The following is an 18,664-nucleotide window of genomic DNA, read 5'->3' as shown; positions in this document are numbered from 1 at the left end:
TTCTCAAGGCAAGCCTCCCCCTGCCCCCTGCCCCCAGTGCGGTCAGTCATCTTAGCGGCCTACACCATAAAGGATGTGCTTCTATGCTGTGATGTGAAAGGATCGCAGTGCAGGCTACACAAACTTCTTGCCCCTCTCCTCTCAGTGCCCAAGCATCCCAAGACAGGGAGCACCATCAGAAAGAACCAAAGACACCAGCAGGCTTAACTGACACGGGTTTGTAGACTCTGAATGCTCCCTGGGAAAATGAAAACACAGAGGTACTTTTCTCCTGTTTATTACAGAACAAAGAAAAAAAACACTTGCTTGAAACAGATGCCAGATTTCAAATGCAGAGGCAAAATACCAGGTGGCAATTAAAATGTCATTACACAGAGTCTGGACATTGACAAAAGTTTACAGGACAGTGGGTGTGGGTTTTCTGTAAGACACTTAAACATATGTGATGAAAACTGCAAATAGAAAACATCAGTGACAAAACCCAAATCACCTATTCATGTTTACAGACTCATTTTTTCCCCCAGACCACAGAGCCTTACATCAGAACAAATACTGAAAGGCCTTAAATCAGGAGCATCTTGCCTCCACCCTGCAAGGTGCCTGTTAGAGTAGTACAAACTGTCTGAGTGATAAAGGGTAGAACCCTCAGAGATGCCCAGCTCACAAACCCTCTTTGCTTCTCTCAAATATCCAGAACTTTCAGCTGCTGCTAAGTCACTTCAGTCGTGTCCGACTCTGTGTGACCCCATAGACGGCAGTCCACCAGGCTCCCCCGTCCCTGGGATTCTCCAAGCAAGAACACTGGAGTGGGTTGACATTTCCTTCTCCAATGCATGAAAGTGAAAAGTGAAAGGGAAGTCCCTCAGTCGTGTCAGACTCTTTGCGACCCCACAGACTGCAGACTACCAGGCTCCTCCATCCATAGGATTTGCCAGGCAAGAGTACTGGAGTGGGGTGCCATTGCCTTTTCCGCCAGAACTCTCTACCTCCTGGCAAATAATTCCTCTGCAGGCTACTTAATGATTAAATGGCTTGTGCTGTAACAGGCTCATCAGGAAAGAGCTAGAAAATGCTGCAAGGTTTGCAAAAGACATTAAGAATCACACTGGGCGATAGAAGTTTTAGTGGAAACGGGAATAGATGGCCAAGTGAGTTTCTATTTGGCATTTGTCAGTTTGCACAACATCTCTTGGTCACATCCACCATTGCATCAAAAGCGCAAGCAACTCCGCCACCTGGTTTGATAAGGTATGGCTGGAGTGAACAACACAGTCTGCATATTTGAACAATGTAGAATACACACGGACAATGGCATAATAAACACAACTCTGTTGAAACGAAAGCCGTCATCTTAATTACAAACTCACAAAACGCAGTATAAACACTTCTGTCATGAACGTTTAGGAAAACCATGTACAAAATTTTCAGATATGTACAGGTAGCTTGAAAAATCACCAGACTTCCATTTTGTCACAGGTAGAGAGAGGGATGGGTGTGGGCTGCCGCCCCTCAAATTGTAATGAGGCAATAAGCATGTGGCTGTGTGGGGCCAGTGGTAAATTTGCTATGGACTCACATCACTCCCCAGAGTGATGGCCACGTGGAGGTTTCTAGGGCATTTAAAGCTTGTCAGCATTCTGGGGGACGTGGCCCACACTCTGGGCCTTGGCACCCTTGTCAGCAGCCTGGTCTTCTACAGTGCCACTGATCAGCCTCAGGTTGCCCATCCAGTCTTCATCTGGGCTCTCGGTGGAATCCATCATGAAAGTGTCGAAATCCACTTCAGAACAGTCAGGAAGTGAAATAAGATCGTCCAGTGGGGACTGGGACGACGACTCAGATGGGCTCCCTGTTCTGTCACAGGGACTGGCCGGGGACTGGCCGGCAGCCACGATGGAGGGGGCAGCAGCAGCAGCCACAGAGCTTGGTGGCTCGATGGCCTGGATGGGACTCTCAGGCCCGAAGCTGACCATACTTTTCTGGAGGGACTTGGTGGCATGTGGTGTGGGCACGGGGCCCTGCACCGGGCTCTGCCTGACACTCTTGTTGCCTAGCAGGCTGAAGCTGGGCTTGGCGGGCGCAGGACCCACCTTCTGGCTAGGTCTGCCTTCTAGGGCCACCCGACTAGGGGACACAACTGCCTGCTGCAAGGGAAACACTGGGGCTTCCAGGGAGGTTGTCACAAGGGCCTTGGCAAAGATGGCACTGCTATCATAATGCTGCTGCATGCCATGAGCTGCTTGGTTTGGGGGTGGCTCCCTCAAGACTGGGGTGTGCAGAGATGCTGCTGCCACCACCCAGGAAGTGCTGTGGAGTACGGTGGACATTCCTGACATATGCGGCTGTCTGAGATGGTGAGGACCCAGGGCCTGGCTGCCCAGGGGCCTGGCATAGAATCTAGGCAGGGGCACTCCTGTAGGTGCAGCCTTGGGTATCCCCATGTGCTGGTAGATGGAGCCGAGGCTGCCCAGGGGGTTGTGGCCCAATTGTGAGGGTGTGGGAAACGGGGGTCTGAAGCTGAAAATCCCCTGCTGGCTGTGGGGGATTGGTGAGAGCATGCCCATGGTCTCCTGGCTCTGCTGCCTGATGGGTGAGGCCATTCCTGAACTCAGACTGCTATGAAGGAGCCCAGCTCTGGGTGGTATCATGCACTGGCTGGGTGGGGAGCTTGCCTTGGTCCGGCTATACTTAGAGATGACTTGATCTTGGATGGCTACCAAAAGAGAGAAGCAGGGGTCAGCTCCAAAGGTGTCTTCCACTTGGGCTGCAGTGGCCAGCGGGGAGCCACTGGCCCAGCACTGACCTCTCACCTCCTGCCCTTGGCTCCTACCGAGCATCCTCCTCTCCCCTTGTTCCTCCACCCTCAGCCTGGACTGCAGTTCTTGGGGGAAGCCCTCCTAGACCCCCCAGGTCTGTGCTCACAGCTCCCCTCCACCCAAGAGTAGATCACATTGGACTGAAAATGCCCATAGATTTTAAGCTCCATGAACGGGGTCTGGACCTGCTTTTATAAACCCCATACAATCTGTACACAAGCTTGGTACCACCCATCCCCTGAAGGATGTCCACCTCTTGACATTGGCCTGGAACTTGTCTGCCTGGTCCCTGCGGCTAAGGCACACCTGACATGCCACTCCAGCTTGAACAGGTGGGGGCATTCAGCTGGTATCAGGCCCGAAGGAAAAGGGGGTTTTGCAAGAGAATGGAGGAGTGATAGTGCTATGGCGCCACCAGGCTACAACGAAGATGCTGAACACTCATTGGAAGGCAAGCAGCCTCCTCCGAGCCCCAGGCAGGAATACCCCTATCCTGGCCCAATGTCACTACTGGCTGGGGACAACTGCTTAACACGTCTCCCAGGCTAGTTTGGCAGAGATCATCTGTAGTGTTTGGCTAACAGCTGTATCTTCAGCCAATCAATGTTGATTACATGGTTGAGTCAATCTCTTCAATCAAACAGTGATTTCAGAGTCATTAAGACTGGGCCTTCAATTGGGACTCTACTGACACTTTCCATGCGACAGATCCAACCAAGGTGCCATGGAAGTGCCTCACAGACCTACTCTCTTTTCATCAATGCTTTCCAGAATCATCTCAGTAATGGTTTATGCTGGAGGGAATTCTCCCCCAACCTCACACAGTCTCCACCACTCACCCCTTTGAGAACATGGACTTTTAACTGTTTACCTTGAAATTGACTCATCCGTTGGGCGATACGTGAACTGCGCTGTTCAGGGGTCATTGCCATAAGACCTGATCTCTGCTTCTCTCGCTAAGTAGAAGATGAAAAAGAAGTGTTAGATTCGGGCTACCAATAAATTCTAGCCTTGGTGTTGCTGTGTGGAGACTCAAGACGTGACTTTGGTGTAGCAGAAAGCATGAGTGAACACACCAACAGACACTCGCATGCATGCCCCACCCTCCCAAGCAAAACTCCACAGGTATGGATACAAGTAGGATTCGGCACCTGAGTTAAAAAGCAATTGCGACAGCATAGGATGGGGCGGAGACACAGAGCTAAACAGCAAGAGCATGGAGAGAAAAGGTTTAGGCATTCTTGATGTCCTTCTGCTCGGGATAGGGCAGCAGTGAGATGCAGTCACCAAAGGAGGAAATGTGACATTAGGCTGCATTAATAGAAGCAGAGTATGTAGAAGGAGGGAGGTGACAGTCCTACACTCCTCTGCTTTGGCCAAACCATGTCGGCAGTGCTGACAAGAGTTTGGGCAGGCCAGTCTCAGGGAGACCCAAACTGGCTGCACCCAGAGGACACTAAGCAATGGGGCTTGGGCTCCCAAACACGTGGGCAAAGAATGGCTGAACCAACTGGGGATGTCAGGGGTGGGGCAGAGCACCCTTTGGGCTATGTGGTGGTGGGTGCCCAGGGTGTCATGGGGAAAAGGGCCAAGGCTCGTTCTGGGTGGTCCTGGCATGAAGAGTAGGGGTGATCACTTGCTCACATGGATGCATTGCCCAACACCCAGAGTAGTCACTCATTCCCAGCTTCCCTTTGCTTTCCTGATGGGCAGCAGCATGGGTGACGGGAACGGGCTTCTGATCTCCATCTCCAAGCTGGGTGGGCACAGAGAGGAGCCAAGCTTCAGGGCTGCAGTCCCAGCCCCAAGTCTGGGAGCGCCTCGAGAGGCCCACCACCAGAGAGCCAGCTGAGGGCCTGCAGAAGGCATAACTTGCCCCAAGACCCTCAGCCCTTTGGTGCCAGGCTGTGGCTGGGCCCTGGGTATGACTCACAGTCCATTGCTCACCCACTGCCATTTCTCTCCCTTTCTCTGCTCCTCCGTGTGCCAACATCCAAGGCAGCCCCATCAGGGAGCACATCTCCCTGAGTTTACTTTGGAACTGCATCCCCCACACCCCTGCAGAGGCCAGAAGAACACTTGACCGGACAACACAGGCTGCCCTGGTGGCCTGCTTCACCGCTCTTGGATGGCTGGCGTGTGAAGGGGCTGGGGCAGACGGCCGGTGCTTGGGAGAGTGCCCGGCTCCCAGGTCTGGCGGCAGTTCCCGGCCTCAGTTCCTGCCAAGGCAGAGGACGAACACGAACACGTGGCAGTGGGCGGACTACATGGTGAGCGATTTCAGCATCCTGCCCTTAGCTTGCTTCCTGTCCAAGCTCTTGCCTCCCTTCCCCTGGGGCGGCCCTCTTCCTGCTAAAGCATGCCGTTGTTGCGGGGGCAGGACCCGAGCATCACAGGGGTCATAAGATCGCCAAGGCCATGCCGCTGGGAAGTCGGGGAGATGGGGGTTGGGGGGGGGTGCTGGGCTCTGCCTGAGATGCTTAGTGTGGGCAGGCATTTCTGAAGGCAGCTCTCACCTCTGGTCTGCCCAGTCACCCTCCTACTGCGCCAGGAGATCCGGGCAGAAGATCTATAGCCCCAGCTTACTGATGTGACAGCTGAGGCTCACAGAGGGTCAGTGACGTGCTCCAGGCAACACGGCTGGGTAAGTGCAGTGTCTCCCAGCTGCAGGTCCAGTGCTTCCATCTCTCTAGCCTGCTGCTTCCAGGACCGGCTCCTGGGCCCTCTGTCTACACCAACTCTAATTCTGTCTACACCAACTCTAATTCCATCCCCATTGACTGCTCCATTAGGTTCACCAAATGACACAGTAGTACAGGGTGGGAGAGGGGCAGGTGGCGGCTACAGAGGGCGATGCAAGAAAAAGCAAGGAATGACAACGATGGGCCCAAGAGTCCAAAGGGAAGGAGAAAGAGAGGAAGACACCCCCAGGGCCTGGAAAACCAGAGTGAAGGCAAGGCTGGGGCAGGGGTCAGAGTAGAGGAAGTGGGCAGTATCTGCCAGATGACAGAAATTGCTTCTTAAAGGGTTAGGGTTACAGGGACAGCGGGATGTTGGCCAGCATTCATCCAAGGAAGGAGAAAAATCCGGCACATCTAGAGTTGAAGGGAAAGTCTAGTCGGGGCCACAGAAACTCCAAGTCCAAACAGAAGGGCTGATGCTGGCCATCCGGGGGTGTTGCTGTCAGGCAGGAACCTCTTCATGCCACTGGGGCATGGGGGGGCACTGCCAGCCTTCTGCTCCCCGCCTGGCCCCCGTCCCTGGCAGAGCAGCCAGAGCATTCTCTCCAGGCCCCCCAGGAGGCGGCTTCCTTTGTTTTGCAGACAGAGGCCCCCATCCTTTGTTCTCAATCAGTGTGCTCCAAAGATAAGCCCCAAGAAAATAGTTGTTGCCTTTTGACACTGACAATTAGGATCATTGGAAAATAGAGAAAACAGGAAATGACAAATGTTTTCAGTGACCCAGAGGAAGTGATGGCTGAAAGTGGCTGCTTAGTGACGGACACTCTGAAGGATGGTTACAGAGGAGCTCAGGCAATCACTGCTTTTCCTAGGACTGCGGGTGGTTGTCATGGCACTCGAGATTGCTGTACAGGTGACACCGACGGGGCAGTGGCAGCTGGGCTCTCTGGGAGCCTAGGTGTGCTTCCCCATGTTGTCCCCGGAAGGAAGGAAGTCTCCCAAAGAACGTGGGCCCAGGCTCCTCCTTCCATCCGGCCAAGGGACCACCCTCAGAGAGGCCTCAGCCAGGATGGTGATCCAGGAAGTCCTGGGACTGCTTTTCTAAGCTTCATGCTAAGGCCAAGGAAACTCTGGGGCTCACTTGAGGTGTAGCACTCCATCCAAGTGTGCTAGGCATAGGTGGAAGAGACAGGCGCAAGGCTGGCCCGAACCCCCCACTGCCTCCCAACACAGCAGAACCCAACACACAGCTACCCAGGGGCCAGGCCGCCCTGCGGGCCTCAGCCTTCAGCCACCGTGGGTGGGGGTCTCTTGTGAGCCCCCGAGCAGCACCTGATACAGCCTCTCTCCACTGCAGCCCATGCATGGTTTCATGACAGAGTCAACCCCTTCATAAGGCCATGGACACGTTAACTGGATGGGGGATGGGACAGAGGGAGAGGGTTGGCAAGACCCCTACATGGATGCCCACGCTGGCTTCCTGGGCTTCAGGTGGATTCAGCCTGAAATTACTTGGCCCATGATCCCCAGGAGGAGTGTGTTCTGACTGGGAAGGGCTTCCAAACGAATAGCTCTGACAGATGAGGGATGGAGTCTAGGGAGGAAAGGGGGGAAGGGAGAGAAAGGGAGCGGGAGGGAGGGAAGGGACAAAGTGAGGGGGGGTGAAGGAGGAGAAAAAAGGGCTGTGTGTGGGGTTTCTTCTTCCAGCATTGGGACGCTCCTGCCTCCTCCCCAGAGTGCCACGCACAGAGCAGTCTGCAGGTAGCAGAAAACACACAGCTCTGTGTTAGAGGCTCAAAGGTTAAGGAGCTCCAGCGTGTGGGCTGCTTTGTTCAATACTCCACTATGAAAAGTACCTTCTTTGATAGCTTTTGGAAGCCAAATTTGGAAATGGCTCACTGACTCTTCTGACTTTTCCTTTGGAATGACAGGAAGACAGCATTCTGCATGGAGATCTGAGTTCTAGGGGCTCCCACAATGCCCCTGGAGGGGGACTTCTCAGAACTGTGGGCCATGAAGATGCTTCTACCCAAGCCCTGTTTGAACGGCATGGATGCTCTTAGGCTGACACTGTCCTCAGGCATCCTTCAGACACAACACGGGCTGTCCACAGTGAATGCAGGCCCACTTCACCATGTCCTAACTCTCCCTCCTAACTCTTGGAGCCTGTGACTCAGTTTCTCTGGAGTGCCTCCAGATGGGAGTGCTGAGGGAACCCCAGAAGCCAAGGCAAAGGCAGGCCATACCTGTTGTTTCCGAAGGCCTTGGCTCCGTGCCCTTCCCTGCCCAGTGGGGGGATGGGGAGGGCAGCCTCACTGACTCTGGGGTCCCCAAAGCAAACTGCTGGATCCCGGGTGGGTAAAGAGGGTTTACCTGGCAGCCCAGTGAGCCCCCATGTCAGTCAACTGACAAACACATCTTGTGGGTCTACCATGGGACCTAGTGGGTCTACTACCATGGGTGGGGCTCTGTACCAGCCCTGGGGTGGTACTGTGTGTGTCTACTCTCAGGAAGCTCACCATGGAGGGAGAAACCGACAAATAAATCAATCAAAGGAAATCACAACCTCAGAACAAAGTGAAGGGATGGGGAGGGGAGGCATGGCAGAAACCCAGGCTCAGGGCTTGGGGCCAGAGGGTCCATGGGGACATGCAGGTGCTAAGACAGGAGAAAGCTGAGGGTCTCTCTTTGGCCCTGGGGGCCCCTGGAGCAGGAGTCAGGGACCTCCCCTCAGTGATGGTGCTGTCCTTGGGTTGGATCCAATCTGCAGCTGCCATTGGTAACTTCACAAAAATCACTGCTGTTGAAAATGACCGCCAGAGAGCTGGAGGTCGCCTTTTCTCCTCTCCACTTTCTGTCTTTGCAGTTGACTTCTGACTCCAGGCATCTCTCCCGGAAGGGCCAGACTTCCATGCTGTGAGTGATCTGGCGGCAGAGGAAACAAATGTCTTTGCAGCTCGCCTCTCTTCTCTCCTGGAGGTGGGGGCCTGCATCCTCCGTCTCACAGAAAGTCTGGCCTTCCTGAGTCTGGGCTGAGCTGTAGGTCCTGTCCCTCCAAGCCTTCCCCACCACCCCGCCCCAAGGCAGGCCCAACTTCCATAGCTTAATAGTGAGGATCTGAGGGCCAAGATTCTGCCCCGCCCTCCACTGCTGAGTGGAAGGGTTGGCTTTGAAGAGAGATACCATGCTGGGGAAAGGAGTTCTCAACATCAGCTCACTCGGATCTGTCGTTCTTTGCCTTCTGGGGACATGGAACACCAGGGTGGAACTCAGATACATCCTGAGTGGATGATGTCCCCATTTGTTTTTTGCTAATTCTCTTTCTTTGGCAGTCTTGTGCTGGACAAGCCGAAGAGCAGTGACTCTGACAGCATGTAAGAGAAGGGTTAAAAAAAAAAAGAGAGAGAAATCGATAGCCCTTGAAAGGAAAGCACTGCTTGTTCCTGCAGGCCAAGGCCTGTGGGATGGGAGAACAAGGCCACGCAGATAGAAGCAGCATTTCCATTAGAAGCCAGAATCCCAGAGGTCATTTCAGCTGGATGAGCATCCTCTGATCACTCTCTCTCAGCAAGTGCTCCTTTCTCTACTTTGCTCTGCAGAGAGGGCTGACGTCCTGGACATACTGATATGTCATGCACCAGAACAACAAGTTCATGAGCCAAACAAAAGTCTCTGCAACGTCTGCTCGGACATCATCTTGCTGTCATGACCACTAATGCAACTCCTTAGGATGAGTCAAGCCATTTCTTCCAGAATCTGGAGGACGATGCAAACTCACAGCCCTCTTGGCCAGGCCTGGCTTGGCTTTCTTCTGCCTGCCCTCCTCGAGTGGGGCCATCTGACTTCCCACTTCGTGAGGTGCACACGAATCTCAGGTGGGGTCAAAAAACACCTCGGGGTGTGGAGCCCCAGCAGATGGCTGGAGAGGCAGCTCCCAAGTGCCCGCCAGCTATGGAGTAGGCAGGCACCAGGCCGGGGCAGGTGGGGTGCGGGCCGAGATTTGTAGTTCCAAAGGCGTAGGCCCTGTCCGCCTACAGTTCACAGTCTGGTCACAGGGACAGACAGGCAGGGAAGGAACTGGGGTGCTGGATGGCCAACAGCAGGGAGGGAGTGACTGTCCCCGGGGTGATGCCCACTTAGTCTCCCTCTGCTGGCTTGGGTGGTCTCTTTGCCAAAGACTGACTGGGATGCAGCAGAGAAAGCTCTGGACATCTCTCTGAGGTGCACAGAGCTTTATGGGCTGGGCTGTCACCTCCTCTGTTCCTCCAACAACACTGTGAAGCAGGTGGGCAGGCTGAGCAGGGGACTGTGCCCAGTTGACAGATGAGGAAAGCGAGGCTGGGGGGGGAGTGACTTACCAACAGCGTCGCAGCTAGGCAGTAGTGGAGCGGGCACCTGCCTCCAGGCCTTCGGATCCCAGCCGCCCCAGGGCGCTGCCTCTGAGGTGCTGTACGAGGAGGTGACTCGGGCCAGCTCATGAGCAAAGGAGCTGCTGGGCAGGAAGGACTCACTCCCCAGGGCCTGGCAGGACGGGGGCTGTCGCCCGAGGCTGACCTGGGGGGGCCTGGCTTCCCCAAGCTTGCAGGCTTTGTCTACATGAGTCTACAACAACCATTGAAGAGTCTGTCAGCGGCGTGGCCACAACTTGCCTCTGACTACTCCTGTCACTGCCCTGACCGCTTAGACGGGGGTCATCTGGGGCTTTGATTACACACACCAACTAGCTTGGGCCAACCAAACCCAGAAGCTCTGCGTTCTTAATTGTCTTGGGTCACAGACTCCTCTGAGAAGTCTCTTAAAAGCTATAGTCTCTCTCCACAGAAAAAGCACTTATGCTGGTGTCTCTCCCTTCCCAGCCCACCAACATTTTATATATAATTTCAGGGGTTTTCTGGACCACTTACTACCCATCCATGGGTCTCAGTTAAGCAGACTCTGCCTCTATCAGTCACTGTCTGGTTGGAAATGGGCATCAGGCTAGGTCAGATAGCTGGTTCATCAATGCCCAATCCCGATCTGTCCCCATGCTCTCCCCCCTAACAGAGCACACCATTCTACACTGGTCTGTATGTACATGTGTGTACACGTGCTGAGTAAGGTGCACAACCAGGCAGTCAGGCAGGAATCTCCCAGCAGCCCTGAGCTGCAGCCCTCAGGCACTTCACCCTGCCGGGGCCCTGAGGATTAGGGACTTTTGTGTGGGTGGCCCCTCATAATGTTTTAGAAGACAGGGATTTCATCTGAATTGAACATCTGACCCCATTCTTTCAGCCAAAGGCAATTAAAACCCTCACACTTGATATCCATGTCAGAGGAGGCCGCAAGACTCCACGGAGGTGCTGAGGGAACCCTGACCTCCTGCTGAACACCTGGCCACGGGGTGCCCAAGATGACCAGGGGGAGCCCACCCTGAGGAGAAGCTCTTTGTATGTAAAGCAGCCTCTTCATTCACGTGCTTTTCATACCTGAGCTTCGAGTGATCTCCCGTGTCTTATCAAACATCCCAGTAGACAGGGAAATATTTATCTCCCGATCCTCAGCTAAAGAGATGGAGTCAATTCAGTAAACATGACTAACTGCCTACAGTGGGCAATTCTCTGTGATGGATGACAAGACACTAGATATTTGGATGCCTCATCTGAATTGAATTAATGGTAAAAACTGCCACCACTGAACTGATCAAGCATTTGCTAGGTACCAGGCACTAAACCAGGTGCTTTTGATCCTCAGTCTCACTCAACCCTTGAAACAGCTGTATGTGAGGCAGGAACAATTACTGTCCTTATTTTACAATGAGGACACAGAGGCCCAGAGAGGTTAATGAAGTTGCCCAAAGTCACACAGCTAGTAAGTAGTAGAGGAGGATGCAAATGCAGGTTTGCCTGGTTCTCAAGTCTACATGGAGTTTGGCACGGTGCATGCATGCGTGCATGTGTGTGTGTGATTAGCTTGTCATATGGAAAACAAGTCTGAAATGTAGATACTGTTCAAATGTGCCATTAAGAGAAGTACAGGCCAGGTTTTACGAGCGGGCCCCAGGGCAAAATTTTAAGAACAACTTAGGCTCAGATGGTAAAGAATCCACCTGCAATGTGGGAGACCTGGGTTTGGTCCCTGGGTTGGGAAGATCTCCTGGAGGAGGGCATGGCAACTCACTCCAATATTCTTGCCTGGAGAATCCCCATGGCAGAGGAGACTGGTGGGCTACAGTCCATGGGGTCACAAAGAGTCAGAAATGACTGAGTGACTAAGCACAGCACACAAAGATGGGATTAGGAAGAAAACTGAACTATTTTGAGAGTTTTGGAGATGACACTCTTCTCCCCAAAGAAATACAAAACCAGAAAACCACATGGAATATGCTTAGCAACTGAACTCAGTACATGTGGGAGAGAAAATACCTTTGCCATTCTGACGATATACCCACCACGGAGGGCCCGGCACCCCTCCACTCGGGTGGGTTGCATCAGTGCAGAGCCAATCTCACTGACCACCTGCAGCTTTGCTAAATCAAGCTCCAATTTGTCCTTGAACCAAGGTCATCTGGGATATGAGCAGAAACGTTACTCTCTACAATGGACTATTCTTTGTGCCTGCATACTGAGCACCTTGGTAATTTAAAACACTGTTTTATAGCCATGGAGGGGTTTTTGCAATCCTGATATGCAACTATTCCTAGAGGTCTCATTCCTCACCCACCAGATGACGCCACAGTCGGAAAGCAATGAGCAGGGCTTATTTGCAGGGAATTGAAGCATTGTAAGCTTTTGCTTAGGAGTCCCTGGTAGCTTCATGTGACTGGTAGGATATTAGTGATGGGTCAAGAAGCAAGACCCCTCATCAGCAGGAACATACGCTCCCAGTGCCTTGGTAGTTCATCAGGCAGAAAAAAACCTGCCGATGGCACATGGAAATTACCATCAGCAGAAGATGCCCCAGCAGTGTGGGCAGTTCTGTTTCAACAACAGTTTGGAACAGGCCAGCAGCCACCCATTCACGTGGAGCAAAATGGGAGCAGGCACTTGGCAGACCAATGGGATCCTTGGTTAAAAAAAGAAAGATATAAACTAAATGAGATTCAGTCGAGACTCTGATTGACAAGGAGCTTTATAGCTGATGTTCATGCATCTTCTCTATTTACTTTGACAAAGAAACCTCTGTCCCACACACCCTGTTATCAGGAGGCCCAGGTTCCAAGGAAAAGGTGGTAGGGATGTTTCAACTCCTAGAGATTTCCACACATAAGGTAAACCCATCTCTCTCTTAGGAATCACTGAAAATCTCAGAAAGCAGGTCAGACCATAACTGGTGGACAATGATTTCTACCTCTTGGATTGGCTGGTTCCACGTGATTCCAAATTTCAGAGAATCAGATGAATAGTGTCTGATGCTGGTGCCCAATTTCACAGAGCTCACACCCACTGGGCTTCCCATGCTATAGAACATGCTAGAGAACCTGCTGGAAAAAGGTTGTCTCTGGGTCTCTCCAATGGCTTGCAGATACTTACAGCCCCAAGCACATCCTGTAAGCTCTGTTATTAGGGTTCATTGTCCCGGGGCTTCCCATCTTCTTGGCAGCCAGGTCTCCCGCCCCACTGTGTCCTGTACTCTATGTCCTGTACTCTAATCTCCAGTCATACCTATCTCCTCGGAGCTCCCCAGACAGGCTGCCACGTGCATTCAGCCCTCTGTGCTCATGGTCTTTAGGGGTCCTGCATGTCTTTGGAGATCCACCCTGAGAATTCTGCCTCTCCTTTGGAGAAGAAAATGGCAGCCCACTCCGGTAATCTTGCCTGGAGAATCCCCATGGACAAGGAGCCTGGGCTACAGTTCATGGGGTCACATAAAGTCAGACAGGACTGAGCAACTAACACTTTTTGGCCCAGCGCTTATGGCTGAACACCTCTGACTGACTGAACATCCTTGTTGTGCCAGTTCAGTTCAGTCGCTTAGTCGTGTCCGACTCTTTACGACCCCATGAATCGCAGCACGCCAGGCCTCTCTGTCCATCACCAACTCCTGGAGTTCACTCAGACTCACGTCCATCGAGTCAGTGATGCCATGCAGCCATCTCATCCTCTGTCATCCCCTTCTCCTCTTGCCCCCAATCCCTCCCAGCATCAGAGTCTTTTCCAATGAGTCAACTCTTCGCATGAGGTGGCCAAAGTACTGGAGTTTCAGCTTTAGCATCATTCCCTCCAAAGAAATCCCAGGGCTGATCTCCTTCAGAATGGACTGGTTGGATCTCCTTGCAGACCAAGGGACTCTCAAGAGTCTTCTCCAACACCACAGTTCAAAAGCATCAATTCTTAGGCACTCAGCTTTCTTCACAGTCCAATTCTCACATCCATACATGATCACTGGAAAAACCATAGCCTTGACTAGACGGATCTTTGTTGGCAAAGTAATGTCTCTGCTTTTGAATATGCTATCTAGGTTGGTCATAACTTTTCTTCCAAGGAGTAAGCATCTTTTAATTTCATGGCTGCAGTCACCATCTGCAGTGATTTTGGAGCCCCCCAAAAATGAAGTCTGACACTGTTTCCACTGTTTCCCCATCTATTTCCCATGAAACGATGGGACCAGATGCCATGATGTTAGTTTTCTGAATGTTGAGGTTTAAGCCAACTTTTTCACTCTCCACTTTCACTTTCATCAAGAGGCTTTTTAGTTCCTTTTCACTTTCCGCCATAAGGGTGGTGTCATCTGCATATCTGAGCTTATTGATATTTCTTCTGGCAGTCTTGATTCCAGCTTGTGCTTCTCCCAGCCCAGCGTTTCTCATGATGTACTCTGCATATAAATTAAATAAGCAGGGTGACAATATACAGCCTCGACGTACTCCTTTTCCTATTTGGAACCAGTCTGTTGTTCCATGTCCAGTTCTAACTGTTGCTTCCTGAGCTGCATACAGGTTTCTCAAGAGGCAGGTCAGGTAGTCTGGTATTCTCATCTCTTTCAGAATTCTCCACAGTTTATTGTGATCCACAGTCAAAGGCTTTGGCATAGTCAATAAAGCAGAAATAGATGTTTTTCTGGAACTCTCTTGCTTTTTCCATGATCCAGTGGATGTTGGCAATTTGATCTCTGGTTCCTCTGCCTTTTCTAAAACCAGCTTGAACATCAGGAAGTTCACGGTTCATGTATTGCTGAAGCCTGGCTTGGAGAATTTTGAGCATTACTTTACCAGTGTGTGAGATGAGTGCAATTGTGCAGTAGTCTGAGCATTCTTTGGCATTGCCTTTCTTTGGGATTGGAGTGAAAACTGCCCTTTTCCAGTCCTGTGGCCACTGCTGAGTTTTCCAAATTTGCTGGCATATTGAGTGCAGCACTTTCACAGCATCATCCTTCAGGATTTGAAATAGCTCAACTGGAATTCCATCACCTCCACTAGCTTTGTTCATAGTGATGCTTTCTAAGGCCCACTTGACTTCACATTCCAGGATGTCTGGCTCTAGGTGAGTGATCACACCATCGTGATTACCTTGTTCGTGAAGATCTTTTTTGTATAGTTCTTCTGTGTATTCTTGCTACCTCTTCTTAATATCTTCTGCTTCTGTTAGGTCCATACCATTTCTGTTATTTTTGTGCCAAGTCTTAATCAAAATTAAATCCCTCTGGTGCCCACACAGTGCCTGACACAGGCAAAGGGTTCAACAAATATTTGGAAAATCCAACCAACTTGACTCTGCTATGAGTTTGGCATGATGTCCCAGGCACCTTGGAAATGATAAACTAGTGAAGGCTGTGCTAGCTTCTTTTGGGGATGACCATTAATGATAAACTGAGCGTTGACTCTCATTTTAAGCACATCAACTCATCCCTTTCCAATGCTGTTGTGTTAATAAAACCCATCAGCAGAACAGAAAACATAATCACACTGTCGAAATAACATCTGTTGACATATTTATTGGACTAACTGTGCATGTACACACATATTTGAGGCTGTCCTTAGTTTATCAGACCTTCCCTGGTGGCTCAGAGATTAACGCATTTGCCTGCAATGCGGGAGACCTGAGTTTGATCCCTGGATCGGGAAGATCCCCTGGAGAAGGAAATGGCAACCCACTCCAGTATTCTTGCCTGGAGAATCCCATGGGTGGAGAAGCCTGGTGGGCTACGTCCACGGAGTCGCAAAGAGTCGGACACGACTGAGCGACTTCACTTCCTTTCTTAGTTTACAAGACAAGGAAGTGGAGATAGGTTTACCCAGGACACACAACGACAAGGTGGGTACAGACCTGGATCTGATTTACAGAGTGACTAAAACCCAAGCATCTGCTGGGTTTGGGAGAACAGGGCTCCTTCTTTGCACATGGAGAGAAGCAGCTGGGTGTCCTTCATCCACACTGGTGTAACTCCATGTTGCTGGCTATTCTGTGACCTCACCATAGCGCAAGTAGGCCCTGGTGTGAGAAGCTCAGATTATGACTAGCCCCCACAGATACTCAGGATGCTCTGCAGGAAGCAGATGACTGCTCTGGCTTTATCAATTACTAACTGGATTAGATCTTGGCCCAGTCTTTGCCATGGAGGTCTGAAGGAGGTGCATGTGCATTTGCAAGGTTATAGTTGTTTACTGTAACTCCAGTGGCTTCTAGGAGCTTGTAGATTTCTAGACTTACTCATTCTGAAAGTTGAGGCAACAAATCCTGAACTCCTCCATTTCTTTACTGACCATGTAGCAGAGGTGAACAGAGAGAGCTCAGGAGGTACTGGAAACTTTGTGCACGTGTTAGAGGCTCTCAGAGGTCAAAATGCCAGAGAAGTCAACAGTGAGATGAATATGCTAAGGTACTAAATGCCATCCAGACAGCCCAAAGAGGGCAAGGCAGACCTGTGGAAAAAGCTGGATCTTTGAGCAAACTGTTGACTATTCCTACATGTCAAAGAGAAGTGACAGGAGACAACTTTGTAAATATGAAGCAATGCTTTGGGAAACCAGCAAAAGGTAATGTGAGTCAGACTTGTTGACCTCTTGCCATTACACTACTTGGCCAAATGCAAATGGGATTTCACTGTATTACAAGCATGCATCTATTGGTAACACTACAAGAAGTTTTACAACTCTAGCCTGAGATTCTGTAAGGAATAGAATCCCAGAAGTTCAACAAGCAGCATGTCCCACAGAATGCTGACATGAGACTCAGCCTCCCAGAAGGAAGAGAATGTGCTCTTCAATATGGTAGCCCCGGCCACACGTACAAAAGCACTTCAAGTGTGTTAGGTGCAAATGAAGAACTGAATTCTTAATTGAATTTACTTTTAATTAACCAAAATTTAAAGAGCCACATGTGAATGTTGACAACAGTATGGAGAGTATAGCTCTTTGGCCTACTGGCTAAGAGTACAGGCTCTGGAGAAAGAGGGTCTGGCCTGGGCTTGACTCATGGATTGAACACTTCTTAGCTATGTAATTGTGGGGAGGCTGCTTAACCTTTCTGTGCCTTTATATTCTCATCTGTAAAGGGGAAGTCATAGAAATGCATCATTCATAGAGTGGTGGGGGTTACAAGACTTCATGGAGTTAACACATGTGCAGTGTCTCCATGTTATATTCTCTGAAGGTTAGTTTAGTGATGATCTTAATTAACAATAACACTTCCGCCATGTATCAAGCACTTTTACAGTATTCCAGGCACTGTCCTATGAGTTTTACATGGGCTAGCCTGGATTTGTGGGAGGAGGTGAGCTCCAGGTCCTTCTATTCCACCATCTTGATCCACTCCTCCTAGAACCAAACACGCTCTAGGCGTGGTCTGATCAATAGCTCAGCAGAGCTGTCACTTTTCCTATCTTTTTGTAAAACAGACTAACAACAATAATAAATTACAATGATGATACTATTAGAAAGATTTGTTGAGCACTGAATCTAAGGAACTGGGTTCAGCCCTTTCTTGGAGTCATTTCAATTAATTCTTAGAACAATCTGAAGAGGGAGGCACTGTTATGATCCCATGGTAAAGATGAGGAAACTGAGGCACAAAGAGGTTAAGCAACTAGCTCAATTGAGGTCACTTGTTAGTAAGTGCCACGGCCTGGCCTAGAACCCAGACCTGTCACACTACAGAGGCTAGGCCCTGAGTTTTGCTTGCTCAAATTGCCCAACTGGAACTTTTCCTAATTCATTATATAAGCAGACCTGCAGGAAGAAGACTCTGGAGGGCTGCTATGGTTCCATAGATGTGCAAGGGCCACTGGGTAGGCTGTTGTGCCACCAAGGTGTTCTTTTCTTTTTATAACAACTGTACCAAGAAATGAGAACTCCAGGTTGAGAGATTTCTGTTTTGATACATGTGGTACCGGGAGTGTGAAGTTCACTTGAGAGATTCTGCAAAAAAATTCTAGGGTAGCACATATCCTATCTATTTGCTGGATCTAGGATTGGTTAAAATGGAAGGCGTTCAAAATCAAGTTCCCTTCCTTAGTCAATCAAGTATTCAGACTTGGAAATTAACCAGTTAAGTTCAACTGGTAAACTGATATTTTGCCTGTGTGTTACTCGCTCAGTTGTGTCCGACTCTTTGTGATCCCATGAACTGAAGCCTGCCAGGCTCCTCTCTCCATGGAATTTTCCAGGCAAGAATAGTGGAGTGGGTTGCCACAACCTTTTCCAGGGGATCTTACTGACACGGGATTTGACCCAGGTCTCCCGCATTGCAGGCACGTTCTTGACCATTTAGGGCTTCCCTGATAGCTCAGGTGGTAAAGAATCTGCCTGCAATGCAGGAGACCCCAGTTCTATTCCTGGGTTGGGAAGATCCCCTGGAGAAAGGATAGGCTACCCACTCCAGTATTCTCGGGTTTCCCTGGTGGCTCAGCTGGTAAAGAATCCACCTGCAGGAGACCTGAGTTCAACCCCTGGCTTGGGAAGATCCCACGGAGAAGGGAAAGGCTACCCACTCCAGTATTCTGGCCTGGAGAATTCCATGAACTGTATAGTCCATGGGATCACAAAGAGTTGGACACGACTGAGTGACTTTCACTATCTTTACCATTTGAGCTACCCAGGAAGCCCACTATTTTGCCTAAGAAAGAGAAATAACTCAAGAAGAGGAAAAGGTAAAGTCAATAATGTTTAAATCAATCAAGGAATGAAGGAATAAGCATCTCTACACTTCCCCTAATACACACAGCATTAATTTCAATGAATAAGCCTGTGACCTA

The 18,664-nt window shown here is 50.5% G+C and overlaps 1 protein-coding gene across 1 annotated transcript in view; it reads right to left on the bottom strand.

Annotated features, from left to right (window-relative positions):
- Positions 1 to 325: 325 nt before the first annotated feature.
- MAMLD1 (mastermind like domain containing 1) overlaps positions 326 to 18,664 on the bottom strand; it is a 57,057-nt gene continuing 38,718 nt past the window's right edge. The window contains exons 3-5 of the mRNA XM_052663261.1: positions 3,688 to 3,772; positions 2,207 to 2,713; positions 326 to 2,137 (exon numbers count right to left, since the gene is read on the bottom strand). Coding sequence (XP_052519221.1) covers positions 1,620 to 2,137; positions 2,207 to 2,713; positions 3,688 to 3,772 — 1,110 coding nt within the window. The 3' untranslated portion in view covers positions 326 to 1,619. The remainder of the gene's footprint in view (positions 2,138 to 2,206; positions 2,714 to 3,687; positions 3,773 to 18,664) is intronic.

The sequence above is a fragment of the Budorcas taxicolor genome, chromosome X (assembly GCF_023091745.1).
Source record: "Budorcas taxicolor isolate Tak-1 chromosome X, Takin1.1, whole genome shotgun sequence".
Taxonomy (NCBI): Eukaryota; Metazoa; Chordata; class Mammalia; order Artiodactyla; family Bovidae; genus Budorcas; species Budorcas taxicolor.
The sequence above is the reverse complement of the archived record's forward strand: the minus strand, read 5'-3'. Positions and strand labels throughout refer to the sequence as shown.